We start from the raw sequence: 18,454 nt of genomic DNA, 5'->3' as shown, positions 1-18,454 counted from the left end.
TTCATGAAGAAGCCAAAGAATATTAAATTGCAACTAGAATGTTTTCATAATGGGGGTCAAGAGGGCAGTGGTATCTGTTTGTAGCTTTCCTGGTGGAGGTGACAAGATCATATTTCTTTAGTTAGTGTTTGTTCTGTAATGGTAATTGCCTGTGTATGTATGTATTTCTCAAGAAGCTGAGAAACAGCAGTAAGACGAGGGAAGGAAAAGTTAAGATCTTTGTTTTTCTATAAGGAAGTTAGACTGCATTCATATTGGGATGAGTCATATTTCAATTGGATTTTGAACCTCTCCCCCCCCCCCACCTTAAATTATCTCAGGACTGGGGGCATTATCTCTGTATTCCACAAATAAATGTATGTTTAATTTTCAGCAGGGAAGAAAGAAACTGTCCATTAATTTAATCAAGACATACACAGTAAAAAAGTGTGGAGAGGGAAGCCCACTATGCATAACTGATAAGGTAATATATTTTCCAGAGAGATGGGTCAACCAGTGATTATCACCTACAGTGGTGAAAGAAATGAGGGAATAAACCAACTTCCTGGTGTTATGAGAGCTTGAAGAAAATGGTTTTAGGTTTCATTATTTTTTTCCCTGGCAATGTACATTTCCTGCTAGTATTTATTAATCTATTGCATGAAAATTGTTTGCTGAATTGTGTCCTCTATTCTTCATATTTGGGTATGAAGTAAGGTTCGTTCTGTCATCCTTACCTTCAACAAAAGTGATTTCCATAGTCTGGAGCCACTCTCCATAAAGCCCTTGTCTCCTTTAGAAGCTGGTGTTACCTTCCACAGAGATTGTTCTAGTGCTTCTGAGCAGAAAACATAGTGCTGGCTGATGAAGGTGGTCTTTAATGTCTGCTAGGCCCACGACCAGTCAAAGCCTTTAAAATAAAGGCCGAGGTTCTCATTCTCATTAAGGTCTATCTGTTATCACTCTGATAGTGAAAATGGGTCTTAATTTAAATAAGAAGCAGGTACCAAGACTCTGTTTCAGGAATAAAGAATAGTTTCTCAGAACTCATTCCAAATTTATTTATAGTTTGGGTACAATTCAAGTCAACTTGTCTCCATCTACAAGCAGCAGAAAGTCTTAGATGTAGTCAGTTTTTATGTGCTTGATAATCTTGTGTGTCTACATTTAAATTAAGCAGTAAGTACACCAATTTGTTGAACTGCTCTGTCCTGTCTAATTCAATTTGCACAAATGAGTTGTTGCTGGCTAAGAGTATTGCTAACAATTCTTTCAGTTCCATTCCTTGAATTTCTGCTAAGATGGTATCACTCATGATCCTTCAAAGAATTTTAGTTGCATGAATTTCTTAGTTAATCTGCCAGCTTCTTGAAAGTTTACTGAGAAAAAAACTACACTTACATCCATATTCTTAATGGCAATTTTAGGCATGTGCCTAATATTAAGAATATGCTTTGCTAAAATTAAAACCAGACTTTTGAACATTCAGCTGTAACACATTCTCCAAACTGTCAAGATTGTACTCAAGCTATGTTTTATTACCCAGTACAAATGTGACAAAAGAGTTAAACTAGAAAGCATATAATCTTTGAGGATGTCCCTGCAAATTACACTGTTACAGTTACAGTAAATGATTTGTCACTTTTTCTGTTCATCACCTTCCCAATGTGATTGATCCTTTAGGATTTGCAACCTTGGATTTAAAATCTCTTCTGTTGAACTGTGGAAAGTATTGTGCGAAAGAAATATATTAAAACTCACCTAAGTGTGGTATGGGAAGAAGTGCTTCTGTAAAAGGATGTAATGTGGGAATTCTTGTTTATTATTATCTGTCATTGAGTCCCAGATCACATCTGCTCTATTTATAAAAAAATGGAAGAAGAAGAATAAAAGATCTTTCTAATGGGTAGTTCCTCAAAATCAACCTGGGACTTCATTCGATTTGATGTTTTTGCAATAGCAAAATTAATAAAGATTCTGCAACTGTAACACAAAAATGTTGCTGATATGTGAGCCAGCAGATGGATCAAGAGTAAAGAATGATTAAAACCTTATATTTATCAGTATACAGGAATCAGCCATTTTTGCACATGTCTCTAGTATTCCAATACACTAGGGGTAAAATTCTCCCCCTCACTTCCCCCCTCCCTCCCACCCCAAGGAAGTTGGTGAAAAAATACCATCAACTTTATTTTACTCTAGATGAATGTCATAAATAAACACATTGTGGAGTACAGTTTATTCATAAAATATTAGCCAAGGATACCACCAACAGCAGTTTTACAATGAGAACATCCTCTATTTGTGAAACTGATACAGTGCATGAAGTATTTAGGACCTACAGAGATATTAATAGACACATCCTTTGAGGATAAAGTCAACACAAGGAGTACAGCAAAGGGGCTCAGCTCTGGAGCGTGGGAAAGTCTGTCCTCCTGTATAACACAGGACTTGAATTACTTTTTGCTTTAAATCTAGTAACAGTATTTAAGCCAGAACATCTCTTTCAGAGAGGACAAGAAATGCCCACCTGGATCTAAATACTCCCAATAACAGCATTCTTCATAAACCTCAACAAGTGCTTAATTACCCTCACTACTAATACAATTTACAGCTTAATGCAACAGAATCCTGAGGAACCAGACAGTTCTAGATCTACACCCAGGCTTTTTGTTGGAACATCTGTATCGTGACTAGACTCGACTTAGTTGAAAGAGAAATGTTTAGAAAAATGTCAATTCTGCTAAGAGTCTATGCTAAAAAAAATGTTTCTACATATTTCCAGTTTGAACATCTTTTTCGTTTCAGAAAAATTATTTTTGTATTATTTTGGCCTTATTTCATTATATCTGGCTGCTGACATATATTCATAATCACAAATCTTCAGAATTTTTGTTTTGTGGGAATTTCCCAATATTTTTTTTTTTTGGTCCAAATTGGAATGAACATTTTGAAATACTGAAATTTCCCATGACCTGGAATTTCTCAGTTTTAACCATCTCTAGACATGACAAGGACTGGCTGATATAGTAGCAACACAAATTGATGCATTTCTGCAGGTGACTATTTAGGTCAAGAAAGTATAGCCACTTTTAGCCTTAGGGGGCAAACTAGTATTTGCCTGACCTGGTTTAAGTTTATGTGGCTGGCTTTAACTCACCTAAACCTCAACCCAGAGCAGCCATTTGCTGGAGTACTTTGGGCAGCTGGATATAAGGAACTTGAGGGAGGGGGCTGGACTACTCGTGGATCCATGGGGGCCAGGGTAGTTAGAGGGCTACAAATAGCCCAGTCAGGCTTAGGGGGTAGAAACAGCATAGCCCTGGGGCTGGGGCAAGTGGCTAGGCTTTCCCAAGCCCAGAGATGTGCTGTGAATACATATAGACATTGTTAGGCTGGGTTAACCCATTTTAGATTGGATTAACCCAGGCTGATCTAAGGGCCTTGCTACAAATTGCACTTTGAGCTGTTCAAATGATGATAGGTTTTAGTGCTTGAGTTTGGAGCAGTCACACCTTAAGGGATGTAAATATCATTTAAAAAAATCTGTTTAACCTCCTCAAATTATATCAGTTAAACAGTTAACTGATAGCTCATACCTAGTTTAGTAACCTCATCAGGAAGGCCCCAGCCCCAGCCCCAGCCCCTTATGTCTTCATTGTGCGTTGGGTGCTATGCAGGTCCCAGGCCTCTGGCAGGGAGCCGTGGGTGGGAGACGGCAGGCACATCTGAGCCACTAGGGGGTGTTGCCCAGCTGAGGAGCTGTGAGTTCCCTTCGACCCACAGGCAGGGGCTGCAGCTGGAGCTGGTGTTGTGGACAGAGCTGGGGCTGTGAACCTTTTCTGTACCCAGATCCTGCCACCACAGCAAGGGCGGGAGGGAGCAGAGAGGGAAGGAGGGAAGGATGTGCTGGGCCCCCCACAGGTATCAGGTGGGGCCTTCCTGCTACAGCAGTGTGACTTGTCACTTCATGGTGGGTCTGCCTGGTGTCTCTGCAGCAGTGGGGCTTGGGCAGGGTGACAAGCTCCCTGCACCTCCTGCCATGCTTGTGTTGCTTGTGCTGCTGCAGCCCAGCCCTGTGCTGCCGGGCCAGAAACTCTTCAGCTCACCCCAGGGGAAGGGGAGGTTCAGTCCTAGCAGGGTGGCCCAAGCTTGGTGCATTGGTTCTTTCTCCCCCTGCCCCTGGCACTGGGGCTGCATGGGGCCTGACCCAGCCCTGAAGTGGAGATGAGCATGCAGCTGGTTTGGCCTGAGGTGCTCCTGCAGGTGGTTCCATGTCTAAGAAATCATTGCTGGTCCCTCATGTGGTGAGTGCAGCATTTCTGAAGGGTGGTGCTGCAGCAGGGACCCAAGGAGAATGTTTAGGTTGCAACAGTAGCCTCCCAGGCTTGAGCTGCTGCACTGCAGCCCTTCAGGAACACCCTGCAGCTGTCCTCACCTCATGATGGGCTGGTGATGACCCCTCAGACCAAGCACCACTTGCTCCAGCTGCTGCAACACCTCCTTAAGCTAAGCCAATGATGTGTTCAACCCCACTTCAGGGCTAGGTCAGGCCCCATGTGGCCCCAACATCAGGGGTAGGAAGGGGGAACCATGCAGTGTGCCCAGGGAAAGGATGCTCTGTTGGGACCAGACCCCTCCTTTTCTTGGGGCAGGCTGTGGCAGCACACAGGAGCCTTCTATGTCTTCACCACAGTGGTACATGTGTGGTGGGAGGTGTAGGCAGCCCACTGCCTTGCCTGGGCCCCACTGCTGCAGTGGGGCTGGGCAGACCCACCAGGCAGCTGGGAGTTTTTCTGCTACAGTGGGAAGGCCCTGTCTGCTCCTGTAGAGGCCCTGGCATTTCCCTCCTTCCCTTCTCTCCTTCCCATGGTGGTGGGGTCCCAGCACAGGAGAGGTCCACAGCCCCAGCTCTGTCCACAGTTCTAACCCCAGCCCCTGCCTGTGGGGGCAAGGGAAGCCACAGCTTCACAGCTGGGCAGCACCCTAGTGGCTCAGCCATGCCCGCTGCTCCCTGCCAGCAGCTCCCAGCCACTGGCCTGGGACTCACCCATGCAGAAAAGTGAAGACATAAGAGGCCAGGGCCAGTGCCATTCCTGACAGAGGTTGGTAAATGGTAAGCAGTAAATGGCATAAATGTAATAATCATTAAACTATTTACATTTCTACTAAAAACTTTTTCTGACTGTCCCCCAGCTGCACAGCTGTTACTTGCCACTAGAGGACTGGCAATCAGGGGCTTGAGTAGGAAGGGGGTACAACTGTGAGTTGCCACTACAAGGCTGGTGAGCCAGGATAGACTTCTATCCCTGTTCTAGGTGGGGATGTGTGGAAGATGGTTTGGGGAAGGGCATGAAGCAGGGAGGTGGAGAGTTAATGGGGTGCAGGTGGGTAATGAAATGGGGGGTGGAAAGGAAATAGAGGTGGGTGAAGGGTAGTGAAATGAAGGAAGTCAGTCACTGAAGGATAAAATTAAAAAAGATGAAAAAAACCAAATAAAAAGGAAGTAAATTAAAGGAGATCTTATGCTTTAATAAATTGGGATTTGGGATTGGGTTGTGTGGGGTGCTGGCTGTGCTTCCCAGGCTGGCTGGGTAGAGGGGGTGGTGAGGGAAGGAGCTTTTGTGCCCCTGCGCTGGGACGGAAGCCCCAGCTCATGGGGACCTGATCTGGCTTCTCACCTTGTTCCCTGCCCCACACCCTCCCAGACCCAACTTGTGGGGTGCCCCGCAACCTGGCTAGCTGGCATGTGCTCTTCAGGCTGTTTGCAGATGGTTGCACCCCTGGGGGTGAAAAGGTCTCACCCCAGGGGCAGGAAGGGGAGTTGGCTTGGTACCAGAACTGCCCCCTGGGCAGTAGAGTTCAGGGGGTGGAAAGTTTGTTCACACAGTACAGAAGGGTGGGGGGTGGACCCTACATTCTGCAATGCTGGAGGACTGCAACTTGGGCAGCCCATCTGTGGGGGTGGCCACACATTAATGAAACACAAGTTCGGTAAGACAGATCAGAGATAAACCTGCCCTGAAGTGGTGTAAACTGCCTGAAGTGTTCTTAAAATTAATTTCAGGTGTTAATGTGTGGACAATTCAGGGGTTAAAAGCTCCAGGAGCCATCTAAAATTAATGTGTATAAAGGCTGACCACTTGGTCAGCAGGCTGCATCTAATTTCTCCTTCTCTATGGAGGGAAAAGATTTCCTCCAGTTTTTGATCCCCATTTTAGGTTTTACATGTCGGAGCTTCATTCTTATCTGAACATTCTTGACTGGTCCTTTAGCCTTGGCCTGCTTCTTTCGCTCTTTTAAAAACCTATATTTCTCTCTTTTTCAGGAAGGTACTTGCCTCTGTACAGTTAAGCAATCTTATTAAAAAAGCAACTACCTTTGTATTATCCGGCCACCACTCCTCATGGGAATACTTATCCTTCCTCTTCTACCCTCTGCCCTCCTGACCCCATTTTCTCTTCAGGATCCCTTTTGTAAATAAAACCCGCAGTTACTACTTAAAATGATTCAGTACATTTCAAATCATTAAGAAGAAACAAAAATAACAAACTACTTGTCACATTTTAAATTATAACCTTTATTGTGTATAAAAATTATTTTTCTTAACCTATTACAAAAATCAATTAATCTCTAAAAAGAGCACTGGTATTATATACTTTATCTCTCTATACATCTCTCTCTATATAATTTACACACACTACTGAGGGCAATTTAACTCCTGATTTCATCAGCTTTTCAGTGTCACTTGTTATTTGTGTATTAATATATCACAACTGAAATGAAAATCTCAAGAAAGCAGAAAACAGCCACACATGTTTGATGTTTTGTGCAAAAGCCTTAAAAAGAAATTTAGCAACTTCTTTGATGCTTTGATCTTAGAAGAAATCTCACTAAAAATTATGATCAAAGGAATTCATATTATTCCAAGTACTTAAGAACGAACCATTTTAGGGCAGAAATCAGTATTCTGTTTAATCCTGCACCCTTGGAATCCATTACTTTCTAAGTACCTCAATCTGATAGGACTTAAGTTTACTTAAGGATATTTTCCTAAAGCAGAATTAGAAGTCATACAAGGCAATTCTTCCAGCTAACTTGTACAAAGAGCTAAGAATGAAGAGGATTTTATACTTACTTAAAAATGTTGCTTGAAGCTTTTTGTTTTTATACACTTTTAAGCATACAGGTGCATAGCTCATGAAAATCAGAACCCTCGTATAATTATTGTACATCAGGCAAATAAATGGGGACTTCAAAAGAAACCTACTTTCAAATGAATTTATTTGTAATTATTTCTGATTGTCAGTGTTTATAGAAGACTATTACACAGATGGCTATATCTAACATTTATAGAGGAAATTAACATTCTATTTGATAACATGCAAAGACAGATAAATAATGAATTATCCTTTCCATCAATCTGGCCACATAATATTTATTTCACTGAAGTATTAAATATCACATCAGATTGCTTGTTGTAATTCTCTGTGGCAAGTTAAATCAAACAGTGTGATACTAGACTTCCTAATTCTCAACCTAGAGAATATTAGAGCCAATCCTGAATCAAAGCTAATTAATGGTTAGATCATGGATTTACCACAGGCCCAGAGTAAGGAACAGCATGTAGTTGTATTGTTCCAAGAGCAGGGACCCAATTATGACTCAGAGTCATAGCACACTGCTCCAACAGCCAGGTAAAGAATTTCCCCCAGCATTTTAGTCACGATTATTATTTCTGCCTTTGTGACAGCCAGCCAGCACAGTGGCAATGAGGTCTACTATTGCTGCCTACAAGCTACCTATGTTCATCCTCAGATTACATCACTCTATAATGGTGAAAGATTAGGGATGCATTAATGTACTAACACTGTAGACTCTGGAGACACAGTTGTAAACATTCTTTCAGCTTGACAAGAAAACAGGCATACTTTAAATGAAAAATCAATTGCTGTTAAATCTGTTACCTCCAACTAATTTGGACTGACACCAATTCTGGAACTTGAAAAGAGGTACGCTGAAGCAATCATATAATAGCATCGTGAAGATCAGCAGCACTAAAAGACTGTGTGTTTGATTTGGACAGAAAAGTCACCCAGTTGAATGTGAACTGCTAATTTAAGGAGACACAGACTAATCATGCTTGTGACAAACCTAATGGAAGCTTTGCTTCCCTTTTTTGCCAGGGAAGGTTAAAAACTGTGCTTGGCTACATTTCCGTTTTCAAAGTCACACGCCTGCTTGGTCAGACTGCGTGGAATCCAGTGACCACAGATTTAGAACCCATCCAGTCTCTGTGTGTGCATGTCATGCTCCTACTGACTGAGAGTTCTCCCAAGGCAGGAACATCATCATGGGGCAGTATAAGTACCCCCAAGCTGCCTGAGGCTCTTGCATAGGGATGGGACTGAGCATGCCAGAGGCATACTGTAGTTTCTCAATATTGCAGGGGTTCTGGGCTGTAAGGTAGATTTTCAAAAACTCTGGGAAGACTGCCATAAATTAGAGCAGCAGCACAGTTTGCTATAATTCACCCCAAGGGGACACATTTGCCTCATCACAGCTCATAATCCAAGAGCAATGTGTCTTGAAACCATCACTGTCATCCTCCCAACTGCATGGAACTTTCCAAAAAAAACCTTCTCAGTACAGAACATGCCTCAGTGCTTTTAATCTCACATCCTTTATCATTTTGATATAGATTAGCTTTATACTGTGAAGAGTTTGCTTACCTGGTTAAAATGCTGAAGTTTGTCAATTAAATGGCTGATGAGAGGGTCTAATCCTCTGACTTTCAGCTCTGGGTTATTAACTTGTGCCTTCAATCCATTGGAAACAACTCTGCTGGTATAACTAAAACAGAAAAGATCAAAAGATCAGCAATGGAACAAAAAATTACTCTTGCTTGTTTAGTGTGAATGTATTTTCAAGAGTTAACTTCATTAGAAGAATGAACAAAAGCAACTCTGCCTCAGCATATCTGGGTTAATACCCCAATAACCCCAGTATAATGCATTTAAAAAAAGCAAGCATTTTGGTAAACATTACAATTAAAACAAATGATTCTTTAAATGCTACAAACCTGTATAAAATATCATGCTTTCCTGCATTACCAACCCAAACTGTTCAAAAAATCATTGGTCAGTTCCCTAAAAGCATAAGAGTGACTGTATAATCATGAGATGAAAAAAATGTGCCCCTTGTACTTATATGTTGGTGTTCTAATCATTTTTGTTTTATGTTTTTTGAGATTTTCTATTCAACTACAAGGACTGAAAGCCTTAAAAAATTCAGTTATTAGATTCTCTCACAATCACAGGAACCTGGGGACTCTTAAGACAGGCACCAAATACCATATGTTTTGCTGTAAAATCACCAGTGTTGGCAGCCACTTCCTGATAATTTGTCTGTCGACAGTGAAAAGTTTCACTTAGTGTGATTAGGCTTTTCCAGCTAGCTCATCATTTCTGAAGATGAGACTGTCTACAGGGGTCAGGATCAGGTGCACTAAAGTTTGACTTGTTGGCATGGTATTTCTAAAGCAGGGAATTTGTTTTTCGCCTGCCTGTATTTAGTAGGCATTTTTCTGTCTTGCGAAACAACAGAATTATGTTGAGAGAGTCAGCAGCTCACTGAACCGAATCCTCACTTGAAAGATTAAGTGGAGCTTAAGTGACCTCTCCACAGTGCAAAAGCCCTAGTGGTATATATGGAAACACTGAGCTGCCCGCAAACCAGTGTCCACCTCTCAGCCTTGCTGGTTTAATCCAAAGGAAAGGCAGGTGCCAGTATGTTTGGAAACAGTCTTGCTGCAGGAGCTACTGGAGCAAAGGAGATCATCCATTTGTTCATCTATCACGACTCCATTCCTCAACTGACTGCTGATTAGGGCTAAAGAGCCCAGTCTACCCTATCATGGAGTGGACTTCAGTTCCACAATTTTGGTGGCATTTCCTCTGTCTGGGGTAAGGCTAGTACCCCTCTCTAAACTGTTCTTGTGCACAAAGATTGGCATCTTAGAGGTTTCTAGGTTATTTAACCACTTACCACCACTCTGCGATAACAGTCACAGGTAGTTCCATTTACATTCTTTAATACAAGCAAGTGTTTAAGATCCAATTTTTTTGGGATTCTGTGCAAACATATCTGATTTTTGTATCACCTCCTTTTCAGAAAGACTGAAGGAGATACTCATGACCCAATTAGGTAACAGACCTGTTGAGGAAGGTAGCTCATGAACAGATTTCCTGTGAGTACGCATAACTGCCTGGGGACACCAAATGTTCATGTTTGTAGGCTCAAGTAACAGGAAGCTGGATTTCCTTGAGTTGGAATTTACAAACAAATTTTTATGCAATTTTGACCTTAAGCACTTACATTCTTTGATATCTCAGCTGATCTTCCCAGTAGGGCTGTGCAAAATTTTGCCACCAGTTTTGTTTCAACGCTGTTTCCAGGTTGAAACAGCAATATCAAAATTAAACAGATATGGTCAAAACAGCCTCGAAACAAAACGAGGCAAGTTGAAACATTTTGCTGTTTCGACGTTTTGCCCATAGGCTATAATGGGGAAGGTTGAAACAGCCTATAACTTTGTCATTTCTGGCCAGATTTGGATAAAACTTGCAAAAATGGTAGCCCCTTTGGAGGGCATAAAGCATGCCAAGTTTCAAGAAGAGAGATGCAGGGAGTTCGGAGAACCTGCACCCCAAAGTCTTGAGAGCCAAATTTGTGTCATGTGTATGTATTAAGCCACAGCAGGGTCAAAACTACAAGAATGCTAGCCCCTGCTGAGGCTACAAAGTCTGCCACATTTCAAGGAGATAGGTGCAGGGGGTTCAGAGAAACTGCACCCAAAAATCCTGAAAGCAAAACTCATGTCATGTGTATGTGTTAAGCCACAGTGGGGTCAAAACTGCAGACATACTAGCCCCTGTGGAGGCCACAAAGCCTGCTAAGTTTCAAGGAGACAGGTGCAGAGAGTTCGGGGAAACTGTACCACAAAGTCCTGAAAGCAAAACTCATGTCACGTGTATATGTTAAGCCACAGCAGATTCAAAACTGCAGACATACTAGCCCCTGCTGAGGCCACAAAGCCTGCCAAGTTTCAAGGAGATAGGTACAGGGATTTGGGGGAAACTGCACCTCAAGCTGCAGACAAGCAAAACTCATGACATGGGTGACACTGTGTGTGTGTTTAGGCACAGCGGGGTGAAAGCTGCAGGGATGTTAGCCCCTGCTGCAGCCATGAAGCCTGCCAGCTGTCAAGGAGATAGGAGTAGGGCTTCTGGGTTCTGGGGCCCTGCATCTCTGGCTACTAACAGGCAGAACTCATGTCATGGGTGCTTGTTCAGCTGTGTCTATCTTGGGGCACGGGGCCTGGCTGCTAGGCCCTGCTGCGGCCACTAAGCCTACCAGCTGTCAAAGAGTAGGTGCAGGGGGTTCTGGGGCCCTGCACCCCTAGCTGCTGACAGGCAAAATTCTGGCCAGAAATGACAAAGTTATAGCCTGTTTCGACCTTCCCCATTATATCCTACGGGCAAAACGTTACAACAGGGTCGAAACAGCAAAACGTTTTGATGGAATGAAACAGAACAGCCATTTCTACTTGAAACAAGAGTCAAAATGAAACACTGTTCTGTATAAATGTTGAAACACTGGTCGAAACGGAACGCTTCCATTTCGCACAGCTCTATTTCCCAGCTCTGCGACATTGAAAATTATACCTGGGCATTAACTAGGATGCTTCCCCTATCTTAATTAAAATAAGTGAGATGAATATAGTTGTATTTCAAATAAACCAGTGTAAAACCTACTTCAGCATACTGCTGAAAATTATGTTGGAATTTCTGGGAAGATTATAAGAGGTGGGCACGGTCAGCCTTTAAGGTAATCTGTCAATAACTTTAACCTCTCAGAGGAAGGAAATATGACAAGCATGAATGAAAGCAAGAAAGAAAACAAAGCACCAAGTAATGGAGAAATGGGCAGTGGGGAGGGCGGTGGGGAGATGAGTTGTGACACTGCTATCAATACCTGTGGTTATTATTTGAGCGAAAACGTTAAGAAAACATCGTTTTTGGTGAAGTTATATTTCTTATATTACCTCAATCTTTAAAAATTGACAATGATAATTTTTCCATCATGTAACTCAGAAAAATATAAACTAACTAGCTAACATAGCACTTCCTTAGGAAATAGCCTGCATGAAGCGATATGTGGTAAGGCCCCAATCATGTAAGGACCATCTGGATAGAGCACCTTTCCCATGTAGAACCATGCCAAAGTCAGCTACAGGCAGTCCTTGACTTACAACATTTTGAGTTACAACATTTCACACTTACAACGTTTATAAATTGACACCCTGTTTCAACTTTATGATGTCAGTTTCAACTTGCAACACTTGATCTGATGCAATGCCATCCCAGTGAACAAGTTCGCTGCATCGCTCATCTCCCTGGAGAACATCTGTCCAAACTTCCTTGGACACTTTCTTTAAGAAAGCAGACAAGACTCCAGAAAAACCTGCAGCCAAGACTCCTGAGAAGACTCCAGCCAAGAACCCTTCAAAAAGTCTAACCGAGAGCCTTTCAAAAAGTCCAGCAAAGTCACCTCAAAGAAGTCCTTCCAAATCAATATGATTGCTATTTACAATATAAATACATTAATGTAGCTGTATTACTCATGTATAAGTGATAGAGTACAAAATTCTGGGGTATTTTTGGTGAACCAATTCCCCATTTATAACGACTGTTTCTATGAGAAAATTGGTTCCGAGTTACAATGTTTTGACTTAAGATGCGGTTTTCAGGAACAAAATTGTGTCGTAAGTCTGAGGACTGCCGGTATTGTTTAAAAATCCATAACACTGCAGATTGTACCTACCAATACCACTAATTAATTGAGATAATAAAAAATGGGCAGAAATCTTAGAACACTGACTTTCTTTGCTTTGAGTTCATACCAAGCAACTTGGCTTTATTCCAGGGTGAAACACTAATCATAATATTGAGCCAACATTAATCATTATTCATCATGAGAGCGCACACATACACAGCAGCAGACTTCCTATGCCTGAGGAAGGGTATTTGTGCCCAAAAGCTTGCAAAGAACAATTTTCCAAACTATTTAGTTGGCCTAATAAAAGATACCACATTTACCCAAAGCTGTCACTGTGGAGAAGACATTCAATACAGCTCTTTGGGATCATTTTGTTAAAGCACAGGAAGAATTTAATTCTGGACGTTAATTTACAGCCTCCATCACATTGTTCTACAGTTCTCAATGTGAATTTATTTGTTTGAGCTTTTTCCCATCAGACACACCGTAAACAGCAGTAAAAAAAAAAAAGCAAGGAGGTTCTTTGTTGTTTCTCTTGGTCGGTCTCTCAATTTAACCATCAGAGTTACTTCAAAGAGTATTATAATCCACAGTAAAGAATCGTATGGCAAAAATTTCCCCTTTTTATGATATTGCTTTATGTTCATATATCACACAAGCGTCCACTCAATGCCTCTAAGCAATAACAGAATTAGTATTAGAAAGCACAGCCCTATTTCCCAGCTCTGCGACACAAAGTCCAGATAGAAGCTATCTGGACTTTGTGTAAATATGACCAACTTGGAGACAATGTGTGTAGCCACCCATGGAAGTAGACTCATTGATTTTTTTCCATGCCAACAGCCCACTGAGGAATATAAAAGCTTGGAGCAGCAAATATTGTGAAATTAAATTATCCTACAATCTTGCCATGTACACCCTCTTTTATGTAACTTACATCAAGAAAAATGGTACAAACCTTCAGGATGATTGAACTAAAAGTTCACTGAGACCAAGTGAGATAATATTACTCATCTGCTTAATGTTCAGCATAAGGACCAGGGCCTTAGAGTCTAAACATACCAGTACTTACGTTCCAAGCAGCCTGTTACACAACTTAGTAGTATGTGGAATTTAGATTTGTAACGAAGATCATCTGATCTTGGATGCCAGGAAAGATTGTGCCAAATGTGCAAGCCATGGATCGGGTTTGTATCTTCCAGAGATATTTAAGTTTTTGGATCTATGTCTACTATTTGGACTCCAGAAATGAGGCCACAGGACTCCAAGGTTCATACTATGCAGGTGCCCACGGCATGAATTTTTTAAACTTCATTGAAGAAGGAGGAATCAATGCAATCTGCCACAAGTGGGAATCAGGTTTGGTCCGGGAGGTGGGTATGCATGAATCTAACTTGAATGGATAAGTTGTGAGCGTACATTACCCTATTGGCTCTGTATCACATCTTAAATACCTCAAAACATACAACATGCATTTCCTGAAAGACAGAAAAATGAAGAGAAGTAATTGAATTATGTGAAACATTCTTCTACTGATATTGGATCCTGAATTACTGGGAGCACACATTAGGAAAGATCAGAAATTGGCTGCCTTTATCTAATATTAAGTCATTTAACTGAAAGAAGCAATAGTACAGAATTATTAACTATAGCTATTATTCTAGTACTTTATCCATAAAAGACCTTGAAATGTCTGTAGCAAGAGACAGGAAAGTTGGACAATCCTGAACTCTCCATTGTGCTAGAACACAATGAGTAGTAAACACAGGTAGAATTAGGAATCTGTTTCAGCACCATGGATGGAATGCCAACATTATTTGACTGATCTATTGTTAAAGGTGAAAAACGTTAATAAAAAAGTTTACAGGTTTTCATAAATAGGAAGTATATAATATAAAATTTCAGCTCATGTAACGTTCACTTCACAAAAGTGAAATGCTGTCTAAAATATACATTTGTAGCTAGACACTGTCATAGATAATATTTTCTTTTCTTGTTCTTTTAAACGCATTTGAACTTAAAACAGTTACTTTCATATTCTGAACTGTATGGGTTGTTATGAAATGCTGCATTATTTGTAACATGAAACTACTAAAAAGAGCTGAGAGGAAGAGTGCTGCCTATGCCTCTGTAGGTAGCTCAACAGTTCAGAAACCAACATTTAAGACCCAAAAATTTCAAATTCCAGAAAAAAAGCTGCAGGATCTCCATTAGGAATAGGACTATGTAGCAATGACATTTAGCCATGTGAGACTGGGAGACAGGGTATGATTTTAACATCATTCTTTTCCTTGTTCCCCACAGGAAACCACACCAGTTTGGTTACCAGTGTCTGATCAAAGCTCTTACAGGCACCATTTCCATGTATTATTGATCAGTTTCCTACTGTGAGGCCATTCCCATTGCTCCATTTCCTTGAGAATGCTATTATCCTGAGCTGTGCCACTACAGACCATTAAGCACCCTGGTGCTCTGATCTGTGATGGCTAATGGTCTGTGGCCTTCCCAGGATCAAAAAGAAACTACATTCAGATGACCGTCTTGAATGAAATCAGGATGAATGATATCAGCTTCAGTATGTTACTCAACATGGGGATTACAGAACTCCACGTTCATTGTAACTTGCATTGAATTGTCCAATTTATTTTCTAAATAATGTCAGTATAATATAGACTCGAAATTATAGCAAGCCTTTTAAATGAATATGCTGCACCAGATCTGCATCTCAGTACAGTTCTCTTGACTAGGCTGACTTTACTCCATCTGATGCTCCAGCCCTCTATCTAAATCTCAAAGTGTAACAAAACAACTGTGGTGGGATTTTCAAAACTACACAATTAGGACTCAGGTACCTAACTTTAACTTATAGTAGAAACTAAATGCCTAAATCCCTCAGACAGCTTTGAAAATCTGAGCCCTAAATAATCTTTTTGAAAGGAATTTGGGATTCACCTAAAAATCTTTAAGAGCTGCATATGGATCAGCGTTTCTATTTGTCCAAAAGTCTCACCTTGCTATCTGAAGCTTTAATGAATGGAACAAAAAATGCTGGGTTGACCCAGTGGCCGGAGGCAATGTATCTCTTATTCTAAAGCGATTCAAATATGCTATATGACATGCTTGGTATATTTTTTAAACAAGTTATTGAGAGACATTTCTGATCCATTCATGTATTTGTAACTATGAATTTATCACATAAAATATTCATAAACACTATTTTTGGCATTGGTAGTACAACTCCAGTGTGCCTATAGGGCTAAAAAGCAATGCTCCACTGAAAAGCTGGGGATTTTATAAGGCAAATTTGCAGACTGAATTACTGGACCTTAAAAATCACGGCATTTATCCATTTATTTTTTTAGAGGTATATAAATGTGGCTATCATTTCCTACTCAATGTGCATAAACTCCTTTACACACAAATAACATGAAGAAAAATTTCAGACTGGACCCCTATAACAAAAAAATTCCTAGCATCTTGCCTATCCAAATTAATAAGTCTTCATTTGTCAACCTGTTTAAGTTAGATCAACATCTTTCAGATTTCTGGGCAGACAGATGTGAGTCACCAACAAAGAGCTAACTAGAAATAACAAACCAAAGCTGAACCTTATACTGCTTATTTTCTCATCTCATTTTGCTTTCTATCAAGAGGCCAAATGATAAAGTAAATTATTCTGGAGATATATATTGCCTTCATACCCAGCTGTAAATCACCTAAAGCTTAAATCGAAATATGCAAATAAGTAAATGTAACAACATGTTTCTAGGTATGTACGTTTCACTATTAGCCCATGGTGGATTCACCTTAAGAGATTTAGAACTATCCTTTACATTTCAGCAGCATACTCTAATCTCAGAACAAACACGAAAACACCCACAAAATGACTCAGAGCTAAACAGGGGGGAACAATGAGTATGTCCTTTAGTAAGATGAAATGAGAAATTCAGATAAATGATTAAAGCTAGCCCTCGGATCCACTGAACAATTTATTCAGTTACATTACAAATGGCTCACCAGATGGTGTATTTTGTCTTATATTTATTCATAATTTGACCCTTGGGCTGCAATGACTTGCCTGAAATGCAATTACCCTTAACCATTGTTAATCCAGACCATTCTGGTATACCCCCAAATTCAGAATTTTTGGCTGCCTCTCTTGTAATTTCTAGATGCAGTTCCTGGTACATCTGGCCTTCTGACCCACAGGGCTATATGATGAGCAATTTTTTGCCAGTTCAAGGGACAGGCAGATGTCATAAAGCTAGTAAATGGTACAATATGCACAACAGCAAGAAAACCAGATTGTTAAAGAATGGATTTGAAATAAACCATCTTCCTTTTAACAACAGGTCTGACCAACTGTTTTGCAGAATGGGCATACGTACAAAATGTGGAATAGTTTTTTATAGCGCCTGAGTGGTAATCATGCCATCCAACCAGCTACTCACCAAACAACTCCAAGGAGAAGGGTAAACAAGCTTTGTTTAGAGTTTTATTTCTAAAACACTATTCTTGGAGGAAAAAAGAATCAGGTACAATGGGATTCTCTGCCACATAATGACAATATCATCTGATGGCTCCTGACTGATCACTTTGGATCAATAGGCTCATCACAATAAAAACTGACAGTACACTGTGCTTCATCCTGTACCAACTCCATCAACAGTATTACCCAGTATAACTTGGTTTGTTTGTTTGTTTGTTTTAATACACACATTTTTGCCTTTATGGTATTTTTAAAAATTTGTATAACATTCTTGACAAATCTGTCCTACTGAATATTGCAAAATGCAACTGAGAGAGCTATAAAAGATGAATAACTAATTCATGAGACTGTTTGCAAGAAGTTATACAGACTTTTGTTACAGAGTAGCAAACAAAAGAATAGGTTATTTAAAAAAAAAGAAATACACCTTGGTAAATTTGTTGTGAGAGATCTAGTCAGTAGCCACCTGGGGAACAAAATAGGCAGAAGTAGGTAGGCTGCATTTTTTAAATTAACTTATTCTCTCATTATACAAACCTCTCTCTTCATTGCTTTAGCTTTCAGTTCAGCCAACTATAGGACAGCTAGCCTATTTGATCAGAACCATTGTTTAGTAAAGTAACTATGCGTATGTCTATGGACCATAATTTAAATCCTTGAGCCTGATTCTCCTCTTGCTTCCAGCAGGCTTACAGCAGCATAACACTAGCGTAACACCTAAAAACCAGGAATGTTCTCCATTTACACCAGTGCATATGAGAATCACATGCCATTTTCATACAATATAAAACTTACAGTGAGAAGCATCAAGTTCCAATAATCAACTGACACTTTTGTGTTGTAAAGATACCATCCTGCAAAGATCCTTGCTCCTAGGTGACACAAATTCTAGCGCCTGACACTGGGAAATCATTAAAGCCCCAGAAAATGTTAGCACCACACAATCAAGCCAGTAGACTTTGTGTGAGCACAGGAAGGAATAAATCACATGCTGTAACCTTTGTTGAGGACCTAGGAAATCCCTATATGATTTTTATGAAAGATGCACAGCAGTTTCCCTACTTTCCCTTTTCTATTTCTTTCCCTTCCGTCCTTGCTCCTCCAGTATGATAAGGGTTATTTTCTTTCCAGAGGCAGAAGAGTAAG

General features: G+C 40.6%; 1 protein-coding gene across 1 annotated transcript in view; it reads right to left on the bottom strand.

Annotated features, from left to right (window-relative positions):
* LOC109287801 (glypican-5-like) overlaps positions 1–18,454 on the bottom strand; it is a 793,145-nt gene that overhangs the window by 341,607 nt on the left and 433,084 nt on the right. The window contains exon 7 of the mRNA XM_019503085.1: positions 8,712–8,832. Within this exon, the coding sequence (XP_019358630.1) occupies positions 8,712–8,832 (121 nt within the window). The remainder of the gene's footprint in view (positions 1–8,711; positions 8,833–18,454) is intronic.

Source organism: Gavialis gangeticus, unplaced genomic scaffold, assembly GCF_001723915.1.
Source record: "Gavialis gangeticus isolate Ggan-Ray unplaced genomic scaffold, GavGan_comp1, whole genome shotgun sequence".
NCBI lineage: Eukaryota > Metazoa > Chordata > Crocodylia > Gavialidae > Gavialis > Gavialis gangeticus.
The sequence above is the reverse complement of the archived record's forward strand: the minus strand, read 5'-3'. Positions and strand labels throughout refer to the sequence as shown.